General features: G+C 37.5%; 1 protein-coding gene across 1 annotated transcript in view; it reads left to right on the top strand.

The window, feature by feature from the left end:
• Window positions 1–23,274, top strand: part of LOC141945556 (uncharacterized) — a 34,464-nt gene that overhangs the window by 7,907 nt on the left and 3,283 nt on the right. Inside the window, exons 9-31 of the mRNA XM_074873970.1 lie at window positions 81–125; window positions 776–829; window positions 2,075–2,143; window positions 2,815–2,883; window positions 4,802–4,870; window positions 7,001–7,069; window positions 7,510–7,578; window positions 7,670–7,738; window positions 8,865–8,933; window positions 10,106–10,177; window positions 10,696–10,764; window positions 12,049–12,120; window positions 12,993–13,061; window positions 13,472–13,540; window positions 15,243–15,311; window positions 16,464–16,532; window positions 17,215–17,283; window positions 18,736–18,804; window positions 19,484–19,552; window positions 20,411–20,491; window positions 21,328–21,363; window positions 22,488–22,524; window positions 22,645–23,202. Of these exons, the coding sequence (XP_074730071.1) occupies window positions 81–125; window positions 776–829; window positions 2,075–2,143; window positions 2,815–2,883; window positions 4,802–4,870; window positions 7,001–7,069; window positions 7,510–7,578; window positions 7,670–7,738; window positions 8,865–8,933; window positions 10,106–10,177; window positions 10,696–10,764; window positions 12,049–12,120; window positions 12,993–13,061; window positions 13,472–13,540; window positions 15,243–15,311; window positions 16,464–16,532; window positions 17,215–17,283; window positions 18,736–18,804; window positions 19,484–19,552; window positions 20,411–20,491; window positions 21,328–21,363; window positions 22,488–22,524; window positions 22,645–23,202 (1,990 nt within the window). The remainder of the gene's footprint in view (window positions 1–80; window positions 126–775; window positions 830–2,074; window positions 2,144–2,814; window positions 2,884–4,801; window positions 4,871–7,000; window positions 7,070–7,509; window positions 7,579–7,669; window positions 7,739–8,864; window positions 8,934–10,105; window positions 10,178–10,695; window positions 10,765–12,048; window positions 12,121–12,992; window positions 13,062–13,471; window positions 13,541–15,242; window positions 15,312–16,463; window positions 16,533–17,214; window positions 17,284–18,735; window positions 18,805–19,483; window positions 19,553–20,410; window positions 20,492–21,327; window positions 21,364–22,487; window positions 22,525–22,644; window positions 23,203–23,274) is intronic.

Here is a 23,274-nt window from a genome sequence, read left to right as displayed (position 1 = left end):
TTAGTAAAAAGTTACCTAGAAGTGTTTTTGACCAAATCTAAATACACATAAATGTACCCTTTTTTTGACTTGCCTTTCAGGGTCCTGAAGGCCCAGTAGGCCCCAGAGGAACAAGAGGGCTACAGGTAAAAAAAAAAAAAACAAAAAAAACCCCAAACAAACTATAAAAACAACAATACCTGGTTCCCCGGGATTCAAAGCTCTCAAATAATATCATACCACAACTGTCATGGAATCTTTGAGTCACTGAGTTCAAGGCATCCAAAACCTATCTTCTTAAACAGCAAAATTAACAAGAATTTGGAGGAGCAGTCTAGACAAATAAATCATCCTTAGAATTCATTCAGTCTCAAAGACCACAGCAAATACAGTTCCATAAAAACCAAAATCACTCGCTTCCCATTCAGTGTCTTAACTATTTCATTACCTCACAGAAGTACATGGAAACACCTTAGTCTCTTTTCATCACAATACTCTTGGACAGAAGGCCAAGAAGCTTAGCCCATCATAGATGATTCAGTAAATCTTGACTATAGATTAGCTTTAATTGTATTCAGATAAAGGCAGACCAAATTTCTCTCCACTGATTACCAGACCCAGCTCCAATTGAATTGAGTAGTTGAATCTATACATGCATCAGAAAGCAAAGCTTCAGTTCTGAAATGTTTGTCATTTATATTTTCATGCAGACTACAGCAAATTAGAGACTGTTTTTCAAGCCACCATTGTTCTGAAAGCTTGAAAAATCTCATTTAAACCACTCCTGTTTTAATAGGGTCCACAAGGACATTCTGGAGATCAAGGGCCTGAAGGTCTGCAAGGATCAAAGGCAAGAACTGCATTATTTCTTCTCTTTCTTAATTTTAAAAGGTATTAATACAGCATCACAACAATAATGCTTTTATCCTTATACCCCATACCCTTCTTGTAGGGGATGCAGTTTAATGTGACATTGCTAGCAAATCATATACTCTTTGTATTCTACAAGGTTCCTAAGAAAGGTCTTCATTTGCTCTTTGTATTGGATTCAGATCCCAATCACACTCCAATCTTTTCTCACAAACAGTTAAAACATGGCAGCATCACTGAATATTACTTAGCAGCATTGCATTTCTCCAGTTTTCAGTTTAAAACTATTTTTTTCCCTTAGTGCCAATCAGGAATTCTGTTTGGGATCTCAAACAAACTCTTCTCTTGAAACTGTACATTCTCAAGAAGAATTCTATAGCTCAAAATTAGTAGTCCCACTGTTTACTGATGCTCAGCAGAAAATATCCAAAAGTCACAAGGATAAGAGCAATTCAGGACACAGTCTTGCAATGGGCCCTCTGAAGGTCAGCCACAGAAATCACCCAATGCTTCACTGCAAGATCCAGTCCCCTCTGTAAACATAAAATACCTTTTTTGTGTTTGAAAAATGTATGATTTACATTTATTAAATCCTTAAGGTTTGATGGGTTTACTTGTAAATGCCAGGTATACCAATGAAGATTACTTCATTCTGTGGTTCTGTGATGACTTACTATCTTTATCATAGTAGTTTAATGGAAGATGCAAATAGCACTGGGTATTATAGACAACTATGCAAACTGTTTTAACTTCATTAAGAGAGACCACAGTTACACTTTGCTTCTTAGAAAAACCTTAAACTGAGTAATTCAGCCAAAGCTAATGGGTTCTTCAACTACTGAAAGGAATATTGCTGTGGAGAAAAACTTGAAGATAAGTTTATAAAGGACATTATCTCTTTTGATATCTCTCTTGATATCTTCTTTGCACCATATTAAGAGCACCTGCTCACCAACAGTGAGGCATAGTGCAGTGTCAAAACTCTTATAACCCACATGAAATGAAACATTCTTCCTTTTGTTTAATCTGGTATCACTCTGTACAGGAAATATCTATGATCTTAATAAAGGGAATTTTGAAGCACTGAAAGGGTGAATGTACTATGTAAGACAATTCCAAGGGGCTGAAATTCAGGTTATACAAAAAATGAACTTACTGAGTTAAACTGATTTCCCTAGACACCAATTTATAAGCAGAACTGTTTCTTTTTTCATTCTTTGAAAAGGGTGAAAGAGGTCTCCCTGGGCCACCTGGCTTGCCTGGAGAGACTGGAATAGGACTGCCAGGCCCAAAGGTACAAGCATCTCTCATCTTCTATATTACATATATTGTAGGATAAGAATGAAGACCAAGACAATATACTTGCTGGTACATGAGAAACTTCAAGACCCAAAATGCTGGTTTTATGGTACTGGAAAGGTATTTTGTATGTTGATCAAAACTGGGGAAAAGAAAAAAAAAAGTACATTTTAAGTATGTACTTTAAAGGATTTTTTTACAGTAGTTCTTACGCTTGACATAACTCAGTCCAAGCAGTGTATGGCTGAGTGAAAATGCACACATAGTCTTAAAGAAAAATTATCCTGTGAAAAACAGGCATGTTGGTTTGGATGACCGGCATAAAGAGAACAGAAACATTATGATAGAAATACTGACTTCTTGGAAAAGGACGATACGTGATACATAATGTACTAGGAATATGATGGGAATAATTATCTGTTTAGATTCAACATTGTCTTCTCCCAAATGCAGAATTGAGGCTGTCCCCTAATGCTGTGAAACTGCACCAGTTCAATGTCTGTTGGGCCTTGTATGCTGTATGACTCTGAGGACACTCAGATTTTCTCAATCATTCCTGTATTCTCCATCAAGTATTTCAAGCACAGGATGTCTGAAGAGTTGTTATATGCTGCACACATACAGATACCCAAATCAGGTGTTTTCAAAATACATCTTTGTTTGAAGGGTGACAGCGGTTTGACAGGAAGACCGGGCCCTGTTGGCCCACCCGGAGTTGGTGAGCCAGGACTTATGGTATGTCTATTTTTCATTTGGGGAGAGGGAAGCAGGACAGAAAGAAAAAATTCTCTGTGCTTCCCTGTTAAAAGGGATATATATGTGTTAAATGATACCATCTCTTTTCTTTTTTCCACTAGTTCTCACTCTCATACATACTATATTGTCTGACTTCCATTTCCCTCAATAAAATGGAAATGTTTCCAATTCCTTAACTTTTCTAATTATCTTAGTCTCCAAAACAGCTATGAAAAAATAAGACCTTATGCAAAACCACATAAATATTTAAATAAATCTGTCCCCTGATATATTCAAATCCACATGGGGTAACTTCAAAGCTGACTGCTTTTCAGTATCATTACAACATTAACATCAGCATGGCTTTGAGGTAGAAACTCAATTTCAACCACTGTAACATTAGAAACAGCCATACCTAAACAACCTCCATAAAGACATTCAGATTGCATAAGTGGTCCCAGATAACAATTACCTTCACTGGAGATAACAGAGGGAGAAATTTAAAAAAAAGGTTTTACTTTCAGAATTTATAGTAGCTTTGGCTCTGAAGTCTCTTCCTTCTTTTCCTTCCTTTGCTCCTCCTGGTAGTTGTAAACTCAATCTCTTTGTGGTGATTCAGAAAATCAGTACACCAATTTTATGGTTGCTTTTTTTCAAAGCATCAGCACCTTCTACTAAGCTATTTACGATACAGCAGACTCAAATTCATATCTCATCACCTGGATGAAAGACCCCTAGTGCAACCATGAGGGAGATTTTGTGCAACTTTTTCACAAGTAGCTTTTGCCCATTGAGAAGGAAAGATTTGTAATAATCACTTCAAAAGAGGTGCTCACATGAAAAACAGAAAGATGGTTTGGCAACTGAACTGACTGATCTCAAACTTGCTTGAAAATACACTGCTGGAGAGGAAGGACTTCTCACTGAAGAGCCCAAAGAAAAGAGCATTACTAATAAGGCCAGTGGTGACAGGCTATCGAAGTGGGGCAGCAATGCTTCCTGAGTCTCTTCAGTGACAGCATAGAGAGAAGAGCCCCTTTGTGGGGGAAGAGGTAGGTGCCTGTGATGTGCACCTTTGTTAGCCACAACAGCTGTACTGGTATAACAAAAGATTCTGATTTTTAAAAATATACTCGAGGTGTTCTTTAAATTTACTTTAAAGTGTATTTGCTTCAAAAGTGTTTTCTTTTTATGGCTGAATGCAGTGTAATTAGCTTTACCTAAGAACTAGGCAAAATTCTAAAGCTCTGTGCAGAAGAAGCAGCAGCATATTTAAGCTATGCAGAGCCATATCCACCAGCATTCTGTGATGTGTGTGTAATCTCAAGGAATAAATCAGAGGGAAAAAAAGAGATGCGGGAAAACACTGTGAAGTAGGCTCAATATGTACAGGTTTTGGACTTGCATTTAGTGAAAGGTTTTAGTTGTCTTACTTGCCCCTTGTGTTCCTATCAGATCTCATTTCACAAAGAGAAGGGCATGGTGTTATTCTCTTCACCAATTACAGTCAAATCTCTCTACTGCTACATCTTCAATACTACTCTGCATGGTCTTTCGTCTAGTTCTCCCTATCTCTCATGATTATACTGATACATTAATAAAGATTAGTAACAATTTGTAAGCCAAACTAAAGTTTAGGGAGTGAAGATTTCAAAAGTATAAAGAATAGGAATTTCAGCTACATAACCTGTGATTCATAAGTAACCAGAAAAGTAAAACTGTCTGCCTTGTTATTGCTACAGGCCTGAATGTTCATCATTTATTCACTGAGAATATCGTATTACTGTATTATTTTTAACAGGTTATAACTACACCAACATTTAAAGATGTGCTTAAAACTGACAATGATATAGAACATGCTGCTGTTGATTTGAGTGATTAATACGTATTCTAGGCCATTTTAAACTTATGTTAACAGGGGCCTCAAGGACCACAAGGTGTTCAAGGAGAAAGAGGTTCACCAGGAGAAGGGCTTCCAGGAGCAAAGGTACAGCAGTCGAAGGGTTTTAAGACCAGAGCAGCACCATTAAATGAGTGCATGCCAAAACAAGTTCATAGCAGCCATGGGAATCTGAGAAACTAGCTTGTAAATTAATATTAAAATTTGGCATCAATTAACCTGATATATTTTCATAGAATTCAGTTGGTCCAAACATGACTTCTAGTCACAGCTAGCCTTTGGGGCCTGTAAAGCTGATATTTAATTCACCTGATGCTTGATTTGTGGGATCTAAGCCTGGAAAGAATTCCAGCTATAATTTTAAAACAGCCTCAAGCATCTGAATTTAAATAAAATATAAAAGTGATTCCTAGATGAAAAATTTAGCTTTTTGTTGTTGCTTTTTTCTAAATCCTTATATAGAGATCTTTGCTGTCACTAAAGACAGGCTGCTAAGCTTCTTAAATACCTCAGCCACAGGCTTATGCATTTTAGCAGAAGTCTGAGTTGTTTGTGGGAAAAGAAAGCTGCTGTTGCTAATTTTCAGATCCAATGGAAGTAATGACAGTAGTAGTTGCACCTACATGGCACTAAAGCCACTGCTAGCTCCTTTTGCTGCCCGCTGAATATCAACTCCCAGGTTGAGTTGTCACTTTGACCTTTGGTTACAATAACAAAATGACACAGCTTGTACATGAGCTAAATAAATAACTAAATGGTTCGCTCATTTTTATGTATGCACCAAGGCAGTTTGGGGAAAACAATAAAAAATTGTTTTGCAGATGCAGGCCCCAACTATCCCTTTACTAAAAATCTTATGATTTTTGCTTAGCACAGTACTATAGTCAGCTAGGTTTAAATCTGACTGCTGCTAGCAACATAATATCTTCAAACTGCCAGTATATATTTTATGATGAATAATATAAATTGTCTAACCTCACTGTTGTATTTACTTAGCACATCTCATGCATTAAAACAAACAATTATTTGAAGAAAATGCATTTAGAAATCATTCCACTGCCACTGAAATACCAATTCATGTGGGAAGAAACACAACAAATAAGTAAAGCACAGCAACGATGCACAGTGGGAACAAGTAAAGAAGAATGCATAATCTAACCAAAACTATTGAGCAATTGAGATAGGCAGAATAAAATAATCAAAGTTCAATTCTGCCAGCATTATTGGAACTCTTGATTCTATAAAAAATGTACAACTTTTTACTGCCAGGTCTGACCTGGAGCCAAGCATGTATCAACAGAGTCTATACGTATCTCTAATCCTATTTATTGTTGCCAAGTATGTCAGCTTTCTGGTTTTAAACACATTTTAAACAGGTGATTTGTTAATCTAAATCAAATTTTACAGTTACTTTCTTCAGAACGTTTTTACTACAAGCTCACAGTTCAGTAAAAAGGAAGGCATGTATTCTAAAGCATCAGGAGTAAAGAATGTTATTTTAAACAGAAATCCACATAATGTATTTCAGTCAAAGTTAAAATGATGGAATTGGTTACTAGGGAGAGAAAAGACCTGAGGCATAACTTTATTGCCTTGGGTGATTCTGTGACAATTTACACAAGCTAACAATCTGTCTCTACATGTTTTATTAACAGAAGTACAAGAAAGCACAATATTCATGTCCTTATTAGTAACCTGCATTTTCTCCAAGACCACCGTTTTGTAAATAAACGTTTAGAAAGACAATGACATTGACAAATAGACTTCTACAACAATACAGTTTGGCCTGGTCTTTATTCTGGCAAAATTCTTAGTGAGAGCCAGATCCTCATTGCCACGCTTTAATGAGATTAACGCATGAGACAAACAAGCAGAATTCAGCTTTCAGTTAGTCTCATTACTCAGCTCTGCTGACATTTAAATCAGTTGTGGTTTTGCCATTGATTTTAGGGAAAGCAGGACAGGACATTAAGCAATCAAGGTGAGCAGAAAGATAAAAAGAAGCTTGTTCAGCTCTTTCATCAACAATTTCAAACTGCAGAGCAAGCTCATTTGAAAAGGTGACCTCTTTGGTATCCTGGAAAACAGATCCAGGAGCTATTTTCTGGTTCTTCTCGTTTTGATTTTCATGATGACAGAGCAAACAGTGTCTCTAGTTACTTCAGAGGGAACAGCTGTGTGTTTCTACAGTTAACAACATATTATTTTTTCATATAGGGAGACCGTGGTTTTGATGGACCAAAAGGCCCTCGTGGGCTTCCAGGCATCAGCATAAAAGGTGAAAAGGTGAGCAGTAAATACACCAGGGGATTAACAAAGTGCCGATAAACCTACATAACACAGGGAATACAGGGTTGATATTCACGACAAAAGGTGTAATGAGGCAAGGAATCTACAATAGGCCCTGGATAATAAGGTATTTTGTAGGGAGATTTATGCCCAATAAACTCTCCCAACCTATTTTAACATCTCTTCATATTAAAATAGGAAATGTTACAAAAAACATCTGATTCTGTGGGAAAGTTAAGGTTGAGAAAGGGAAAAAGACACTAGCAGTTGTTTGCAACTGAACCAGCAGGGAACAAATGCACGTATGAAAGATAAAAGGTCAGATCCCCAGCTTCACTGACTTCAGGAGAGAGTAAGTCAACGTGCACTAGCATGGGAGCTGTCCCAGATTGTTTCTGTATCTTTACCCAACTAAGTATTTGTACTTTGTTTGCCAGGGTGAATTTGGTCCTCCTGGTTTACCTGGGCCAATTGGATTACCTGGAATTGGAATTCAAGGAGAGAAGGTGCAGTTTTCACTTCCCCCTCACCCCACACTTAAATGTGTAGTAACAAAGAATATTTTATTTTTAATAATTACTTAACTAATCTTTTCAGGGAGTGGAAGGCCCAAAAGGACCACCTGGCTCTAGAGGGCTACCAGGACAGGGAGTACCTGGACCAAAGGTTAGGGCATTTTCTGAAGTATAAGCTACTGTGCTGTTTTTACTGTTATGTTTCCTGACTAAGAAATGGTGTGTCTCTATCCTTATGCTTGTTAAAGTGCTGAACACCAATCTAAGTATTGACATAGCTGCAGGAAATTATTCTCTTTATTAATATTATTAAACTGTACAGCAGATCCTACTCCACTGACAAGCCTTGATAAATCATTGCCATAGCTATCTAGTTAGGTTTTGGCTTGGCTCACCACAGAACCTTTGAGTTACTACATATCAGACAGTGAGCTGCACTTTGATACATTTCCATAAAAAGGGTTGTCTGCCTTGAACTTGCAGTTTCATCATATCAGGTGCAGGTGCAGTGAATCACTTCCAAAAAGTAGTTGCACTTAACAGAGAAGACCAAAATTTCAGTCTCATCTTTTATCCTCACTGTACTGTTTCCATTCCAGAAAAATACATACATACCTTACAGATTGGCTGACTTCCTTGTTACTTCTGCCTGTTGTCTCACCTGATTCTGTGTATTTACTGTATCTAGCAGTTAAGAATGGTCCACAGTATAATGAAGATTACCTTTGCTGAAGGAAAACTGTTAGAATAATATAGCCTTGACTGATTCACAAAATACAGAACTGTTAATGAAAGATGTCACCCTTGAAGTGTTTGGAATGGAGATTTAAAGCGATTTTCTGAAAGAGGTGACAGATAAAGTTCTGAATGAGTGAAGGCTATTAAAGCATAGTATAAAGGAACTAGAGGTGTAAGTAGGTCAAGGATCCATGACAGGTAAAGTATTCTGCAGCATCAGAGATCACCTCTTACATTTTAAGTGATTGTGCAAGGATATGCTTCACCACCGGTAAAAAGACAGTGGGTGTCAGATATCAGCTACTTTGGTGGGAAATACAGGGACATATAATTATAGATTTACAGCATTAATAATTTCCACCGACAACTTTTTGGTGACAGTTGAAAACATGCTGCAGATTCCCAGTCTTTGTGACCAAGGGTTTAACACGTCATACTAAAGCCAATATCACACTAATCTTTCTTTAAATATAAGCAACCAAGAATATGCTTTTCTATTCTTCCATGATAACACTGTTAAAAAATAATTCCTACTTAAGGGTGAACAAGGCTTGCCAGGAGAGACTGGAGTGCCAGGAGAAAGAGGTATTGGAGAACCTGGTTCTAAGGTACATTGTTAATAGAGGAATTTATTTATTTATTTATTTGGATTTGAAATTTGTGTTTCCTGAGTATCCTTTTTGTAGGCACTTAAAAATATGTTTAGACATAAAATTTAGGTTCTTAGTGTTTAAAATTTTTAACACAGACTTTCAATAACCTCCAGAAATGGGAACATTTTAAATACAGCAGTTATGTACAAAAGTAGTAAGATTTTATTGTTACTGAATATTTCCATGTGCCAGACCCATGTTCAAGTCACTGTTGCATACAGCTCACCTACAGCTCTGTGCAGAAAACAATCCAGAATATTAAACAGTTGCCAGAACTCACAGTCCCCAGCATAAGCTAAACTATAGGCAGAGCTGGTGAAAAAAAGCACTGAATAGTGCTTATTGTGCTGCTCCTTCCCTTGTCACACAGGATAGGATGTAAACAAAGCAGCAGCTACATACTCACACCTTCACACGGGAAACAAGCTGTGCTACTAGGCAGAAAGCACACTTGCTTAGAGAAGAGGAAGCTGTAACCACATTATCTTAGTGATAAAGTGACCAAAATATTAACCAGTCTCTATGTCATTAACAGCCAGATTATCATAAAAAATGGGAATAGATGAAAAAGTACTTTTGTGTAGTGGAAAGGCACAGGGCTGTCCTGGTTTTACTCTTTTGTTAGGGATCTGGGACAGGGGTTGGAAAAGGAAAGAAATTGTTCGATTTCTTTAATTTCACAAAATATGGTAATGCTGAGTAAACCCATTTGAGTCCACATGATCCCATTTCATCTAAAACCAGGTCAAGCCTTATATAAATGAGAACCTTATATAAATATGTCAATTGTCATGTTACAGTCAGCTCTATCTGATATTTACTTCAAATGCTGCCACTTAATGAAATGATGGTATTATTTTTTAAGAATGAGCTGGAGCATTAATAGCTAATAATATTAATTGCATAGATAAAATGCACAGATCAAACAATCAGATGCAGGATAGTTCCAGATACATGAGAGTTGTCTTTATAAAAAAAGGCAAGATACGGGTTCATATGCATCAATGTTTGCTACAAATACACATACAGTTTAGTAAACATTTTAAAATAGATTTCCTTGATTCCTTGATTCAAAAATAGTACCAAGTCTGCATTTAATAGAAGGACTTACTTTTTATTGATGTCAGGGTGAGCCAGGCCCTTCAGGACTGGCAGGTTTGCCTGGTCTTCCAGGAGAAGATGGAGCCCCTGGACAAAAGGTTGGTTCATCTCTGTCTGCAGTCTACCTGCTTCCCACCAAAGATTCCTATTGGTCTCTCTACTGATACCCATAACCTAGAAAAGAGTGTTCGTGGACAAGGGGAAAAGTAGCACATTTTTCAGTGAAAAAAATTCTCTTTCAAACACACCTTTTTAGGGAAAATTTATTTTGGGGGGGGGGGGGGGTGGGTGTCTTATCTTATTTACAATTGTTGGCTTTTTTTAATCCACCAAACACCCTGCAACTCAGAAGGGAAACCACTGAAATGGCTACAGGTAACCTTTCATAGCCTTCCTAGAATCAGAAACCCCATATTATATTTAAAAATTATATACTCAGAGTTTTACAATGGTTGCTTCTGAATATGGGAAGAAAATCCTGGGCCCACTGACATCAGTGGGAGTTTTGCCTTGACTCTAAAAGGTCTATGATTTTAATGAGCAAGTGAATGCAGAGTTGATCTTGCACCACGTCTGTGCAGTACTCTGAAACGCTGCTTTGATTTTTCTATTCAAGGGTGAACCAGGGTTACCTGGTCTTAGGGGTCCAGAAGGTGCTCCAGGGATTGGAATACAGGGGGAAAAGGTGAGTGCTTCTTACTAAAGGTGACATTCAAAACTGTAATGTTCCAGGAATAGGTTTGTCAAAGCCTTCTCTTGTTTGTTCTATTAAAAGTAACAAAAAAATATACCTTCAAGGAGTAGGTTTCTAAACTATTAGCTTAGTGCTTCTAAAAGTGGTTAACTGCAGAGTAAACTTCAGTCCCAGCCTAAAACAATTTTTAAAATAGCAAAGTTAATAAAAGACAGCCCAAGACATTTTTTTTCATGCTTTTTTTTAAAAAATGACAGCACAACAGTTCAATAGCTCACAATTTCCAGTACCTGTGGTAGTCTGGTCCAAGAAGTTCACAAAGAGCTAACTGGGAATACTACTCCTCTTAGTAGGAATAACTGGGTCGATCTTTTAGGTTCTGGATCTTGTACTGGTCTTCTGTACTGATTCACAGATGGAGAAGTAATTCTGGTTCCTCCTATCAGCATCTGCATCCTGTGAAATAAAGACACTGGAAATTGCTGGAATAGTTGTCCAAGACATTGGACGAGACATGCAGAGATTAAATGTCACAATACAAGACAAATAAAGATATTAAGTATCACAACTGCGAGCAGCTGGAAGGGCTAAAAAATAGTGTTGGAAGGAAAATCAAGGTATCCATCTTTTCACATTACTTTGGTAGGAAATACATGCAGATGACATGACACAGCAATAAAATTAATTACTGTATTGGAACTTTTTCAGAATGATTCATAGCTGTTTCATTTTTGTTGTAATTATTACAGGTTAATAATATGCTTAAATAGCAGTCATCCCTTTACAAACTTTACACTATCTATTCTTAGCTTTTTCTGCCCGGAATTATAAGCTGATTAACCAGAGAGGGCATCATGGTCAATTGACTGGCCCTATTTGCCTTTGAATTTTAAAAAAGTATCTCTGAGTGAATGATCTTTTTCTGTTTTGATTATTTCTCTTAGATAGTATCAAGTATTACTTAACTTGATTTTGCAGCTGCAAGGATGCAATCTTTAAGACTCCTTTTGGTTCTTTTTTTTTCCACACTATTCACTGGTAAGTCAGTTAATTTAATTTCAGATGAAATCTACATAGTTTTAACTGTACAAATCTAAAACTGGACTATTACTGAGCACAGTTAACTGACTTGCCAATGAAGGCAATAGGAACAGCTCCTGTGTACCAGCTACGACATAGAACTTCACTATCTTTCACTGATACTTGCAATTCACTTTGGTTAACACATTCTTAATATTATTTGGTATGTGTGACATGTCTTCTCCATTTTTGTAGGGAGATCAAGGTCAGAGAGGAATACGTGGATTAACTGGACCAACAGGAGTGCCTGGACCTGCTGGAGCTAAAGTAGGTTTATTACCACGTTATGTGTGTAAAACAGCCCCCCAAAGCTGTGCTTTCTTCTAGATCTCAGAAACAACTGTCCCAGAATGAACTTGCTTCTTAAAAAATAATTTTTAAAAAAAAGAAGTTCAGCTAAGGCTTCTCTTAGCAAGACACACCATGATCCCTATAAACATCTGGAAGCATTTTCTTAAAAAAGCTTTGCATTCAACATATTGCTTCCCTGTCTGTTTGGAAAAAGTTAAGGGACACTGATACTGGTATTTTTATGCTGAAATGTTTGGGAAGATAGTACATATGTAACAGGACTTTATTTGCCCTTACACTGACTCATGGCTGATATTATTTATGGATTTGGAGGTTCTATTCAAATACTCAGTACTCAGTGAAAGTGAGAGAAGGGCTCCTCCAGGTTTCTCCTCCAGTTTCTGATTAAGTCTTTTGCTCTTTATACACGCAACAGTGTGTATTTCCACATAAGAGGAAAAATAAAAAGGGGTAAAAAAGTACACTGAAAGGACTATTTAAAAAATCTACTCTAACAGAAAAATATACATGTTTTCAGTATACCTACACAGCTGAGCAGGAAGCCTTGAATGCTGGACTAAGTCTCGAATACACTAAGACAGGGATTTCTAATAGCATATATTTGTTCAGTGACTGAGAAGAATCTCATTTCCAATGAGAAATCAGAACTATGCCTGTTATCAGTTCTTCAAATAGTTAGATTTCACTCCACATACAATAGAATATTAGAAATTCTAATAGAATTTTAATGGAATATCATAAATTGTTGCATAAATGTTTTCTCTATGAGATGCTCATGCCCACTTTCAGAAGAATCCATCATTTTTGCTGTCCCTCCTTCACTGCAGGGAGAGCCTGGTGCACCAGGACGTCTTGGAATGCCAGGCCCTCCTGGAAGAGCTGTGCCTGGACCAAAGGTAACATCCACACTCCAGCTCCTAGTGCTTATAAACACAGGGTGAAAACTGTTAAGTAGGCCATGCATTATTCATGTCAATAATTTCAGCCTTATGAGGTCAAATAAAACTTCTTTCCTGTTAACAGAGTTATGGTTTGTATCCAGTCTAGTTACCACCATGCCCCAGTATTAACTGTATGCCAGCTTGAGGTGTGGCCTACCTATGTTCATTTCTTTGTTTTGGATAACCTTGGATATCAAAATACTTTTCTTTCTTCTGCTTTTGGTGTTTAACGCTTGCAATAGCAATAAATAGAATTAGCTGTTATGTTTGATATATATAAATTTGTATAATAGAAATCAAAAAACACAGTCTGTGATTGGTGTTTAATAAAATACATACTAGAGTATATATTTTCTTCATTGCAGGGTGACATTGGGTTACCTGGTCTTGCTGGACCAATTGGAGAACCAGGTTTTGGGCTTCCTGGGGCAAAGGTAACTCCTAAATTGGTAAACTAATTTCTGATAGAACTGTAAAATAAAGCAGGATTCCAGTGAAACCACAGTAAATCACTTAGGATGGCCAAGTGTTCCACAGTTCTTAACATGTATGTCATACAACACTGACAGAGTATAAGGATTTGCAGAGCCAGAAAACCATGGATGGTCAGTCTTCCAGGCTTCATGAACCATAAGCTTTCACATGGCAGAGAACCAGGAGAAAAATGACTGGTTTTAACTGATGAGGAGTGAATACAGAAAGAACACCTGATTTATGTGCTTACAACAGCCTACCTGTCAAGCATAGTTAATTTTTCTCAGCCAGGCTCCTTTGCTTCATTCCTGATTTTGACACAGAGTAATCCAGACTCCAAAAAGATCTCAGAACATTGGCCAGAGTGGCAATGTTAGAAGAGGTGCCTTAAGTAGTGTAAGAAGAACAAGCAGCTAATCTCTAAGGACTTCTCTCTAGCACTTCTCTACTATTGCCTCAGTGTTACCTAGATTCAACTTTTGTAAGCCAGTCTTCATTCCAGGGCTGATTTTGTCTGAACACCAAGAAACTTAGGACATACAAACCTGTGCTTCTTAAAAAAAAGACAGATGCTGCCCCCTCACTTTTTTTTTTACTTAATGAATTTGACAGTACTTTTGAGAATAGCCCTTATCCCTTGTTATTTGAATAAACTGAACACAGTTAACAGAAGCATGAGAAACATGTAACAATCTCTATCCCTTTTTGATCAGTTAGTGGTTTTCAAGATCCTTAAATTTATTTTCATCAGGAGAGGATGATAATGGAATTATGTACTTTTCTGGTACAGTCCAGTTAATTCAGAGAACTGTATGTTGTCCTATTTCTGGGAATCCATTAGGAATCAACCAACAGGAAGCAGGTCTTTTGCTCAGAGTTGCAAGTCTCTCTCCCTCAGCCTTGAGCACCCAGAGCTCTTTCAATCAGCCGACACTGCATGTTTCTGTTACTATGTTCTTCACTTTTTGCTGTGTTTCTCAGTATTAGTGGTTTTGCTGTTGCTTCACTCTCAGACACACATCTGCACTAAGCTGTACATGGTAAAACCCTTCACAATCTCATTTTTTTTAATTATTTTTGCATGGGGCTTTGCTCACCACTGTTATTCATGCCCATATTTTGGGTAGCCACATAAACCACTGTTGTCCCCTCCCCTACATCCTTTGTCTCACCACACAAACATACAGCATGTGCAGAAGCTCTAGAGTTTTCCCAATGGTCTGCAGCAGTTTATCTATCTTCAGTTATAAGAATTACGTAAAGCAGCTATGGAGTAATTCGGTTTCCATGCTAGTCTTTTGGCTGTCTGTCAATTTGGACTCATTCCCCCAAAGCTGGAATAATAGTAATCATGATAAAAATATGGTGAATGCGACTGAAGTAATTCCTTCTTACATGTAGGCCTCAAATTACAACACAGCTTTTGAAAAAGTTTCAAATTACTGACTTAGAAGTGAAGGGTCCTGTAAATCCTCAGCACTATTAAATATCCCAGTTTTAGACCAGGATTAATAACCTACAATCATAATTCACACAGTAAAACACATTAGCAGATAAAACCAATTTACAGTATATTTGCCAAAGAAGTTTCACTTTCATTGAAAATTTCCTGCTAGCAATTGTATTGGCATTCACCTCAGCTGTTTTTCCTGCCTTTATCAGGGTGACCGAGGTCTTCCAGGACCGCCCGGGCCCTTTGGGCCAAAAGGAGATGGTTATCCCGGCCCACCTGTAAGTTTATAGTCAATTTTTTTAATATGAATTGGGAACAAATAGGTGCTACACCAAAGTGATTAGCCTCCATGGCTGACATGCTAGGAAAGATTTGCTGGTCTAAAAGCCTAAAAACACTCCTCAACTGTGAAAATGCATTTCAGCATAGAAGGAAAAAGAAATCTCCCTCTGAAATAGTCCCAAGACTTTACATGTTCTCCACTCATCCTGATTACACAATGTAACGTATTACAAGTGGGACTTCCTTTTTTTCTATAGTATCACTGATGTTTCAATCAGTTCCCTCAATATCTTGATGTAGGATACTGTCTTCTGCCTCACCATACAAAATTTATTCCCAAACAGAAGAATATAGCCCAGCTAAGCAGCTGTGTCCATGTACATTGGTGTGAACTCAGGGTAATGCTATCTTCCAGAACCACTAAAAAAGCACCTACTGTCCAAAGAGCCAGAAGAGCAAACCATCCTCAGCTCTGTTCATCAGGTTGTTGAAGGTGTGGCAAAGAATTGGTTGATCCACTTTACAGTCCTTTACAGAGGTCTCTACTGGTAGATATGACCAATCCCTGCAAAAAGGATACAAAGAGAAAAGGCTCCTTCATCTCCATTCCTTGCACATGTACGCAGCACTGGCCTTACAGATCTAGTCTGCTCAACACTGTGCTCCACCAGCCCTGGCCATTACATGCCTGTGCAGTGAGGAAGCCCCAGGAAGATTGCTGGCTGGAGTCAGGGAGTTTGGTGATATACTAGCATTTACTTGTGCTAAAGACAACAGTAAAAGTGCATGCAATTGCCACACTGAGGCACAAAAAGTAATGAATGTCAACATGGAAATTGGAATTTGATTTATAATACTTTCAGACACTTTTGTGCAATCCAATGCAGAATTGCTTCTGCACCTGCCTCTCTGGATCAGACTCCTCTGTCTTCAAATGCATGCAAGCCTCCTGCATGACACGCAACACACATGCAAATGCCACTGACACCATTTCTGGCTTATCAGAGTAGAATTTAACCAGTTGTAGACCACAGTGATCCCACTAAGAGGCAGTACATTCAAGATACTACAATATTAATGATAACAAAAGCATGTAGTCAATATAGCGGTAAACTAAATTAATATTTTGTCTGTGCATATAATTTCAGGGCTTGCCAGGCCTTCCTGGGATTCCTGGTGAACAAGGCCCAGATGGAGTTGGACTACCAGGACCTAAGGTAGAGACTTTAACTTCTAGAAGAGTAAATGCATGTGTGTACTCTACTTCATGCAGATATAATTCCTACCCATAAATCACAGTCAAAATACCTTTTTAATCCAGCTTTAACTTATTTGTCAATATAAGAACGGTAGATCCCATAGAAGATCTTCAAGCTTCACTTCAGAACTCATCCTGATGCTGATTGCAGGATTGCTGGAATTTTACAGACAGTTGAAGGATTGACTACAGCTATTTAAATATGCTTAGTGTCTCTTAAAAGGACATACCCCTTTTTTCCATTCATCTCAAACCCGTAGCTGTCTGAAGGCATTAATAGGGAAAAAGCTAGAACGGTGCCAGTGTGAACATAGAGTCTGATTCAACAGACGGGCAGCAAGCAAAAAAATTTTTTTTTGGTTTGGGGAACCTGGAGTTAATTTTACAATATAGGAATTGTAATTCCTGTGTAATTTACTGTACATGTCTTGAATATGCTTAGACCACTAGCCACTGTTTATCCCAAATAACTTTCTTGTCCTGCCTGCAATTTTTCATGGGTTAGCATTGTTTAGACTTGCACTGTGCTGTTCAGTAATCCTCCTCAATTTGTCCCATTTGAGTACAGCAGATGCTGGAAATTCTAGAGATAAATTAAACTTCGGTATTCACTACTTATTTTTTGAAGTATCAACTTTCAGGGTGATCCCGGTAGTAGAGGACCAATTGGTCTCCCAGGTCCCCCAGGAGAAGGCCTGCCAGGACCAAAAGTAAGCATTTAAACAATTACGTCTCCCATTGTCTATTTTCTAAAAAAGAAAAAGAAAAGTATAGTATAAAAATATGTGACCATGCACACACATCTACGTGTTCTCTGTCTTCACTCTTCCCTAGAAACAACTAATCCAACAAACAAGATAACTAAGGAATACAGTGTCTTTTGTAGAAAATAAAAAATGTTTCTGCTGACTAGCCATAAACCATGGCCTTCTTCCTATTGCATACAATAAATTATAAAGTGATAATCTTGCAGTGAAGATCAGTGACAAAACATTTAGCTCCTGCAGACATTAGCTGCAACTGAGTGGCAAAAATTTATTCAGACCTAGCATTGATTAGAATTAATGGCCTGGCAAGCACATTATCATGTCTTGCCTATACTACTGTTACAGCGACAGGCATACTGTTGAGTTATTCTAGAATTAATTCCCCTTTTTTACTGTGTAAAGTAAATAAATAATCATCCAATTATGATTATTGACCAATATGATGACCAATCCCTGCAAAAAGGATTACATGTATAATTATAATATACACTGTGACAAAGGTCTGGAAATAATTGTAACTATAAAAACCCATTTTCACTATGAAACCTCCCAAACTGGAAATTCTTATGCTCCTACAGCTCAGCTTTGTAAGTCTATTAATACAAAAGAACTGTTTTAGAATGTAAATGTTAAATGAACTGAACAAGGTCAAATGCAAAGATTTTGCAACATAATAATGTATTACCTGCACAATGTGGCTTATTGGTCCCAGAGATTCAGTTCGTGTTGGCATGAAGGCTAGGTCCAGAGCTAAGCAGTGGTGAAGCGCTTCCCCAGCCAGTGCTAGTCCCAAGGACTGGCATGTGCACAGGATCCCTACAAATGACAAAATTGAAAATTTAATGCAGGAATACTGGAATAGCAACATAGGTATAAAATTAATATTGTACTATGTAGGTTTTGATTGCTTCCTATGAATAACATATGGAACTGAAATATTTTCTCTAGAGTTCTTTTAAAAGCTAGCTTATAAATTAGCAACAAGTGTTTATTGCAATGCCACATTAGTATGATTGTCTATAGGTCTTACTGTGTAAACTTAGTAGTGATGAAAGATAACACAACGATAATAATCCTCTCTTAAATCTTAATTCAGTCCCCAATGTCCCACCAATATAATCCATCTTTCAATGCAATGTATATCTCTGTCAGCAAGGTGATTCATGTTCAATGAGCATTAAGCCCATGTGTGACTCCTTTGAAGTATAAACTGGATTTTAGTAATCTGATAAAGGATAAAAAGATTCTTTGTCAGCTAGAGCAATCTTATCCACACAACTTATAAAAGGACACCAATTTGATATGAATGGACAGGAAATTACATGGTGGTATAACAATTTATTGTGTATTTTTATTATGAATATTGTATTTAACATATGCAGGGTTTCTCTCTAGGGAACCATAGGACGCCCAGGGCCACCTGGCCCTCTGGGACCTCCTGGTGAAGGTATTCAAGGAATTAAGGTAAAAAGACTCAGTGTTGGGTCGTCAATCTGACCATCACAGTGTTAAGGAGATTTCACATTGTTTCTAATATGAGAAAGCCTCAGGCTAGAAAATGAGGATAACATGAGCACCTACAAAGTATGTTCTCTCTCTACTGCTGTAAACAACAAGCCCAAGGGTGTGTGTATTGAGGGAGGAGGAAGCAGGGGCGTCTTTTATCAGTGAAAGATAGCCTTACAAAATTAAAAATACCATTCCCTCTTCCCCAACTCTCATGCTCACGGAGACAGTCTGAAGTGGTTATGTGAACTACGACTTGTGGTAGAGAAGGAGTCTCCATCCTGAATCTGTGTAATATTAATTTTTCCCTATAATATGCTCTTTTACCCAAAGCATAGATCAGATGAGACAGACTCAAAAGACAGAAATAAGAAAGGGGAAATAAGAAGGAATAAAATGGGATGGAAAGGGGAAACAGGAGAATTAGAACAAATAATGATCATGTAGTTTTTCAATATTATATATCTTTAGAGCAGATATCCTGATGAAGTATTTGAGAAATATTAGCTAGCTACTACTCAAGTGCCTCAAGATACTTCTTAAAATGCAGTTTGAAACACTTTCTCTTTGAACATTTAAAATTAATGCATGATGAATGATTACAAAGGGTTAATATCACTACCTGGATTATCATTAGGGGGAACAAGGAATTCAAGGAATGCCAGGACCACGAGGCCCCTCTGGAGAAGGGCTTTTGGGACAGAAGGTATGATATCTAAATCAGAGATAATGTCCTAGACCAAAGCCAACATATAGAAAATGCTCATTACAGTCAGTTCTCACTGAAGGCATGTGAATGCTGTGAAAAGGGAACGGGGATCTGGGAAAACCCCAGTCATTCACGTGATTGTTTTAATATTTTATACGAACATCTCTTTCAGTGTTGCTTATTTTAATATCATATGAGGCTTATCTTCTACTGCAATTAGAAGACATACAGATACTAGATTTAATAACACTGCCTTTCTTTTACCCACACACTATGCAAAATTTGGGGACTACATCAATGTTAAGAAAAAGAGAAATGTGCGTTGGAATCAGATTTTGGATGTGATCACATCAGCTCAGAAAAGGCTGTGCAAAGTCCCATAGCCTGCTCAAAATCAAATCAGGAGGCACTAATTCATCTGTTTGCTATTCCAAACACCTTCTCTGGGCCAAAAGGTTTCTGAGAGTGATATTCCCACTATTCATTCCAACTACGTCCTTGCTTTGCTTCTCAGTTTCCCTACTGTTACCTTATTTTTCTCAGACACAGATAATAATTTCCATCGTGCAATATCCCATGAAACCCCTCTGTCTGCATGTACTTGTTCATCCATCAAGATGGTTCATTGTTCAAACTGCTTCAGCTATTTTTTCCCGTAAAAATGCTTAGCCAATACTACAAGTTGTTAATGAAATTCACAAATACCAATTGATTTAAATGATCTCTAACAAAGATTTCTAACTCATGTCAGAAGCTGAAGGTGAATTCAAGCTGAAAGACAGCTAGAGAGAAATGTGAAAAGTGTAATAAAAACTGACATACACTTTCTGTCTGCTTACCAACATGGTTTTAAAGGGAGATCGAGGAGCTACAGGTGAAAAGGGGAAAAAAGGAGAAAAAGGTGATGTGGGTGACCCTGGTTTATCTGGAGAACCTGTGAGTAACTCGGGTTTATCATGTCAGTTTTCTTAAACTGCTTAAAAATAAAGCTCGGTTATGTGTTCTTCTTGCTATTTAACTCTATATAATCTGAAAAATTTAAGAAACCAAAACTATGGAAACCTTTAAAAGCATAAAGAAGACATTTCCATGCTGAATATCCCACTTCCCACTGATGTGGTTTCTTTCTTAAGACAATTGCCATGTTTTAAGACAAAACCATGCAATTCTGTTCTATGGCTACCAAGTACCTGTAGCTCAGACGTTCCCTCAGAGCTGATGAAAAGATGAAGGGAGGCAAAACGGTAACTTTTGCTGATGGGCAGGTCCCCAAAAGCTGGAAAGCAAAATGTGGTCCCCTCTACTCTGACATTTGCATACCATGAATTAGGGATACATAAACACCACTGCCGTTCTTGCCCTGACACTGGCCCTATTAGACTCACACATGATGAAGCAGAATTCTGATCATTCCAGGGTGTCAGGCAGGTATACAGTCTCTTAAGAAAGGAAACAAACACAACATGGTAGACAGGAAAGCTTTGCACAGATTCTCCCTTTCTAATGTAAACTGACAATCAGTGATCCAGTGGGAGACTTGTCACCCAATTCCCATAAAAACCTCACCACCTTAGGAGGTTGTAGATACTGCACGCACTAGGTAATATCACCAGAACACTGTTTTTTGTAGCTAAAGTTCTTACAGGCCAAATATTGTTCTAATAATGGTATTGATGAAGTCATATTCTGAATTACTAACTATTTATTTTATATTACTATTTATTTATATTACTAACTAATTGCAGTAACTTAATTAACAATCACTGTTACAGGGCAAAACTGGACCAAAGGGAGAGCAAGGCCTAACAGTAAGCAAATTCCATTATTTAAATCCCATTACGGCAAGATATGAACAATACAAGATACTATCAGATTAAATGTTTCCTGTGTTAATTACTTTGGAAAGAGCTTTCTGACTAGAAGTGGTCTCAGTAATAATATAGGAAGAAACCACGCAAAGGTTTCTGACTTTTTCTCATCTACTTTCTGCTGCAATGGAATTTAAAGTTCCTGGTGATTTTAAGTATTTTTCTGCTACATGTTCTTTTACAGTTAGTGTTAGATGACCCAGGTGTGTACCTGCTGCAGGAAAGTTTTTTTTAAAAGTATTTAAGAGTCTAAAGAGCAAAGATCTTCAAACCTGTCATGGTCTATCATGCTATAAACTTGATTATATTTCTGCTAAGCCTGAACTGCACTAGACCCAAATCTAGTAAAGCATGTCAGTGAGTATATAAATACTACTGAGTTTTATGATGGAAGCTGAGTAGCAAAAGGTTGTATTTGAAAGGCTGACTCAATGCCAAATGAGTCCTGTCCTGCACTTCAAAAAATGTAACAAATAACGAGAAAGTTTGTTTGCATGACATGGAAGCTATCACTTCTCTGAACAGACAGCTCTGAAGGCAGCAGCTCTTTTTTTGCTGCTGAAAGCTGGGTAATACAGGAGGCCAGGTACACTGGACAAATCCCAGTTCCATTCTGTATTGGCGCTTTCTGTCATATGCCAGCTCACTACAAGCAATACGATTCCTGAAGTTGGGTCTATTTCTCCACTCCCAGTAGATTTAAAAGGGATATCCATATTATTCAGATGCAAAAATATGAATGCATTTTGACTTGAAGTTTTAATGAGAACCAAATCATCACAAAACATTCTTTACAATAACAGTCGTTAAGTGTTTTAGATAGAGGTGTTACTGTGTTGTCAAGTTAATGATTCTTATATGCCATAACAAACAGTCCATTGTAAAATGTGGGACTCATTCCAAGTTTGGAAGGTCAGGTTTGAGTTAAACAGTAAGATTTTTCATAAATCCCTGTAGGACACAGATATTCATTATAAACGAAATCTTTGGTAGTGTCAATATTATACCTCATTTGAAAGAGGCAAATTGTAAAATATTTTTATATTTATTTTCTTCATATCCAGAGAGAAGATATAATTAAATTAATTAAAGAGATATGTGGTATGTACTCAGGAAATCTTTCATTTCAGATTCTATTTTTTCTTCATTACATTTACATTCTTCTCCTTTCCAAAAGCATACCAAATCATCACGATCGGTTTTTTTATTTTTCCTTTGCAGGTTGCGGTATTAAATGTAAGGAAATTCCCATGGAGCTTGTATTTGTGATTGACAGCTCTGAGAGTGTGGGACCAGAAAACTTTGAGATTATCAAAGACTTTGTAACCGCTTTAGTAGACAGAGTAACTGTAGGCAGAAACGCTACCAGAATTGGCCTTGTGTTATACAGTTTAGAAGTTCGGCTAGAATTTGGTCTCAACAAATATACAACTCAACAGGATGTTAAGCAAGCAATTAGAAAAATGCAATACATGGGAGAAGGGACTTACACCGGAACTGCTATCCGTAAAGCAACCCAGGAAGGATTTTTTGGTGCTCGAACAGGAGTGCGAAAAGTAGCTATTGTGCTAACAGATGGCCAAGCAGACAAGAGAGAAGCTGTAAAACTAGATATTGTCGTTCGAGAGGCTCATGCAGCAAACATCGAAATGTATGCAATAGGAATTGTAAATACTTCAGATCCCACACAGGCTGAGTTTGTGCGTGAACTAAATCTGATTGCTTCAGATCCAGACAGAGAACACATGTATCTCATTGATGACTTTAATACCCTTCCAGGTGCGTTCATTGCAGTTTTATTCTTCATTGTATCTGATGCTTCTCAGAACGGGGTGGGGGAAGCATTATCTT

This window comes from Strix uralensis, chromosome 6 (genome assembly GCF_047716275.1).
Source record: "Strix uralensis isolate ZFMK-TIS-50842 chromosome 6, bStrUra1, whole genome shotgun sequence".
NCBI lineage: Eukaryota > Metazoa > Chordata > Aves > Strigiformes > Strigidae > Strix > Strix uralensis.
Note: the sequence above shows the minus strand (reverse complement) of the source record. Positions and strands in the feature narration are given on the sequence as shown.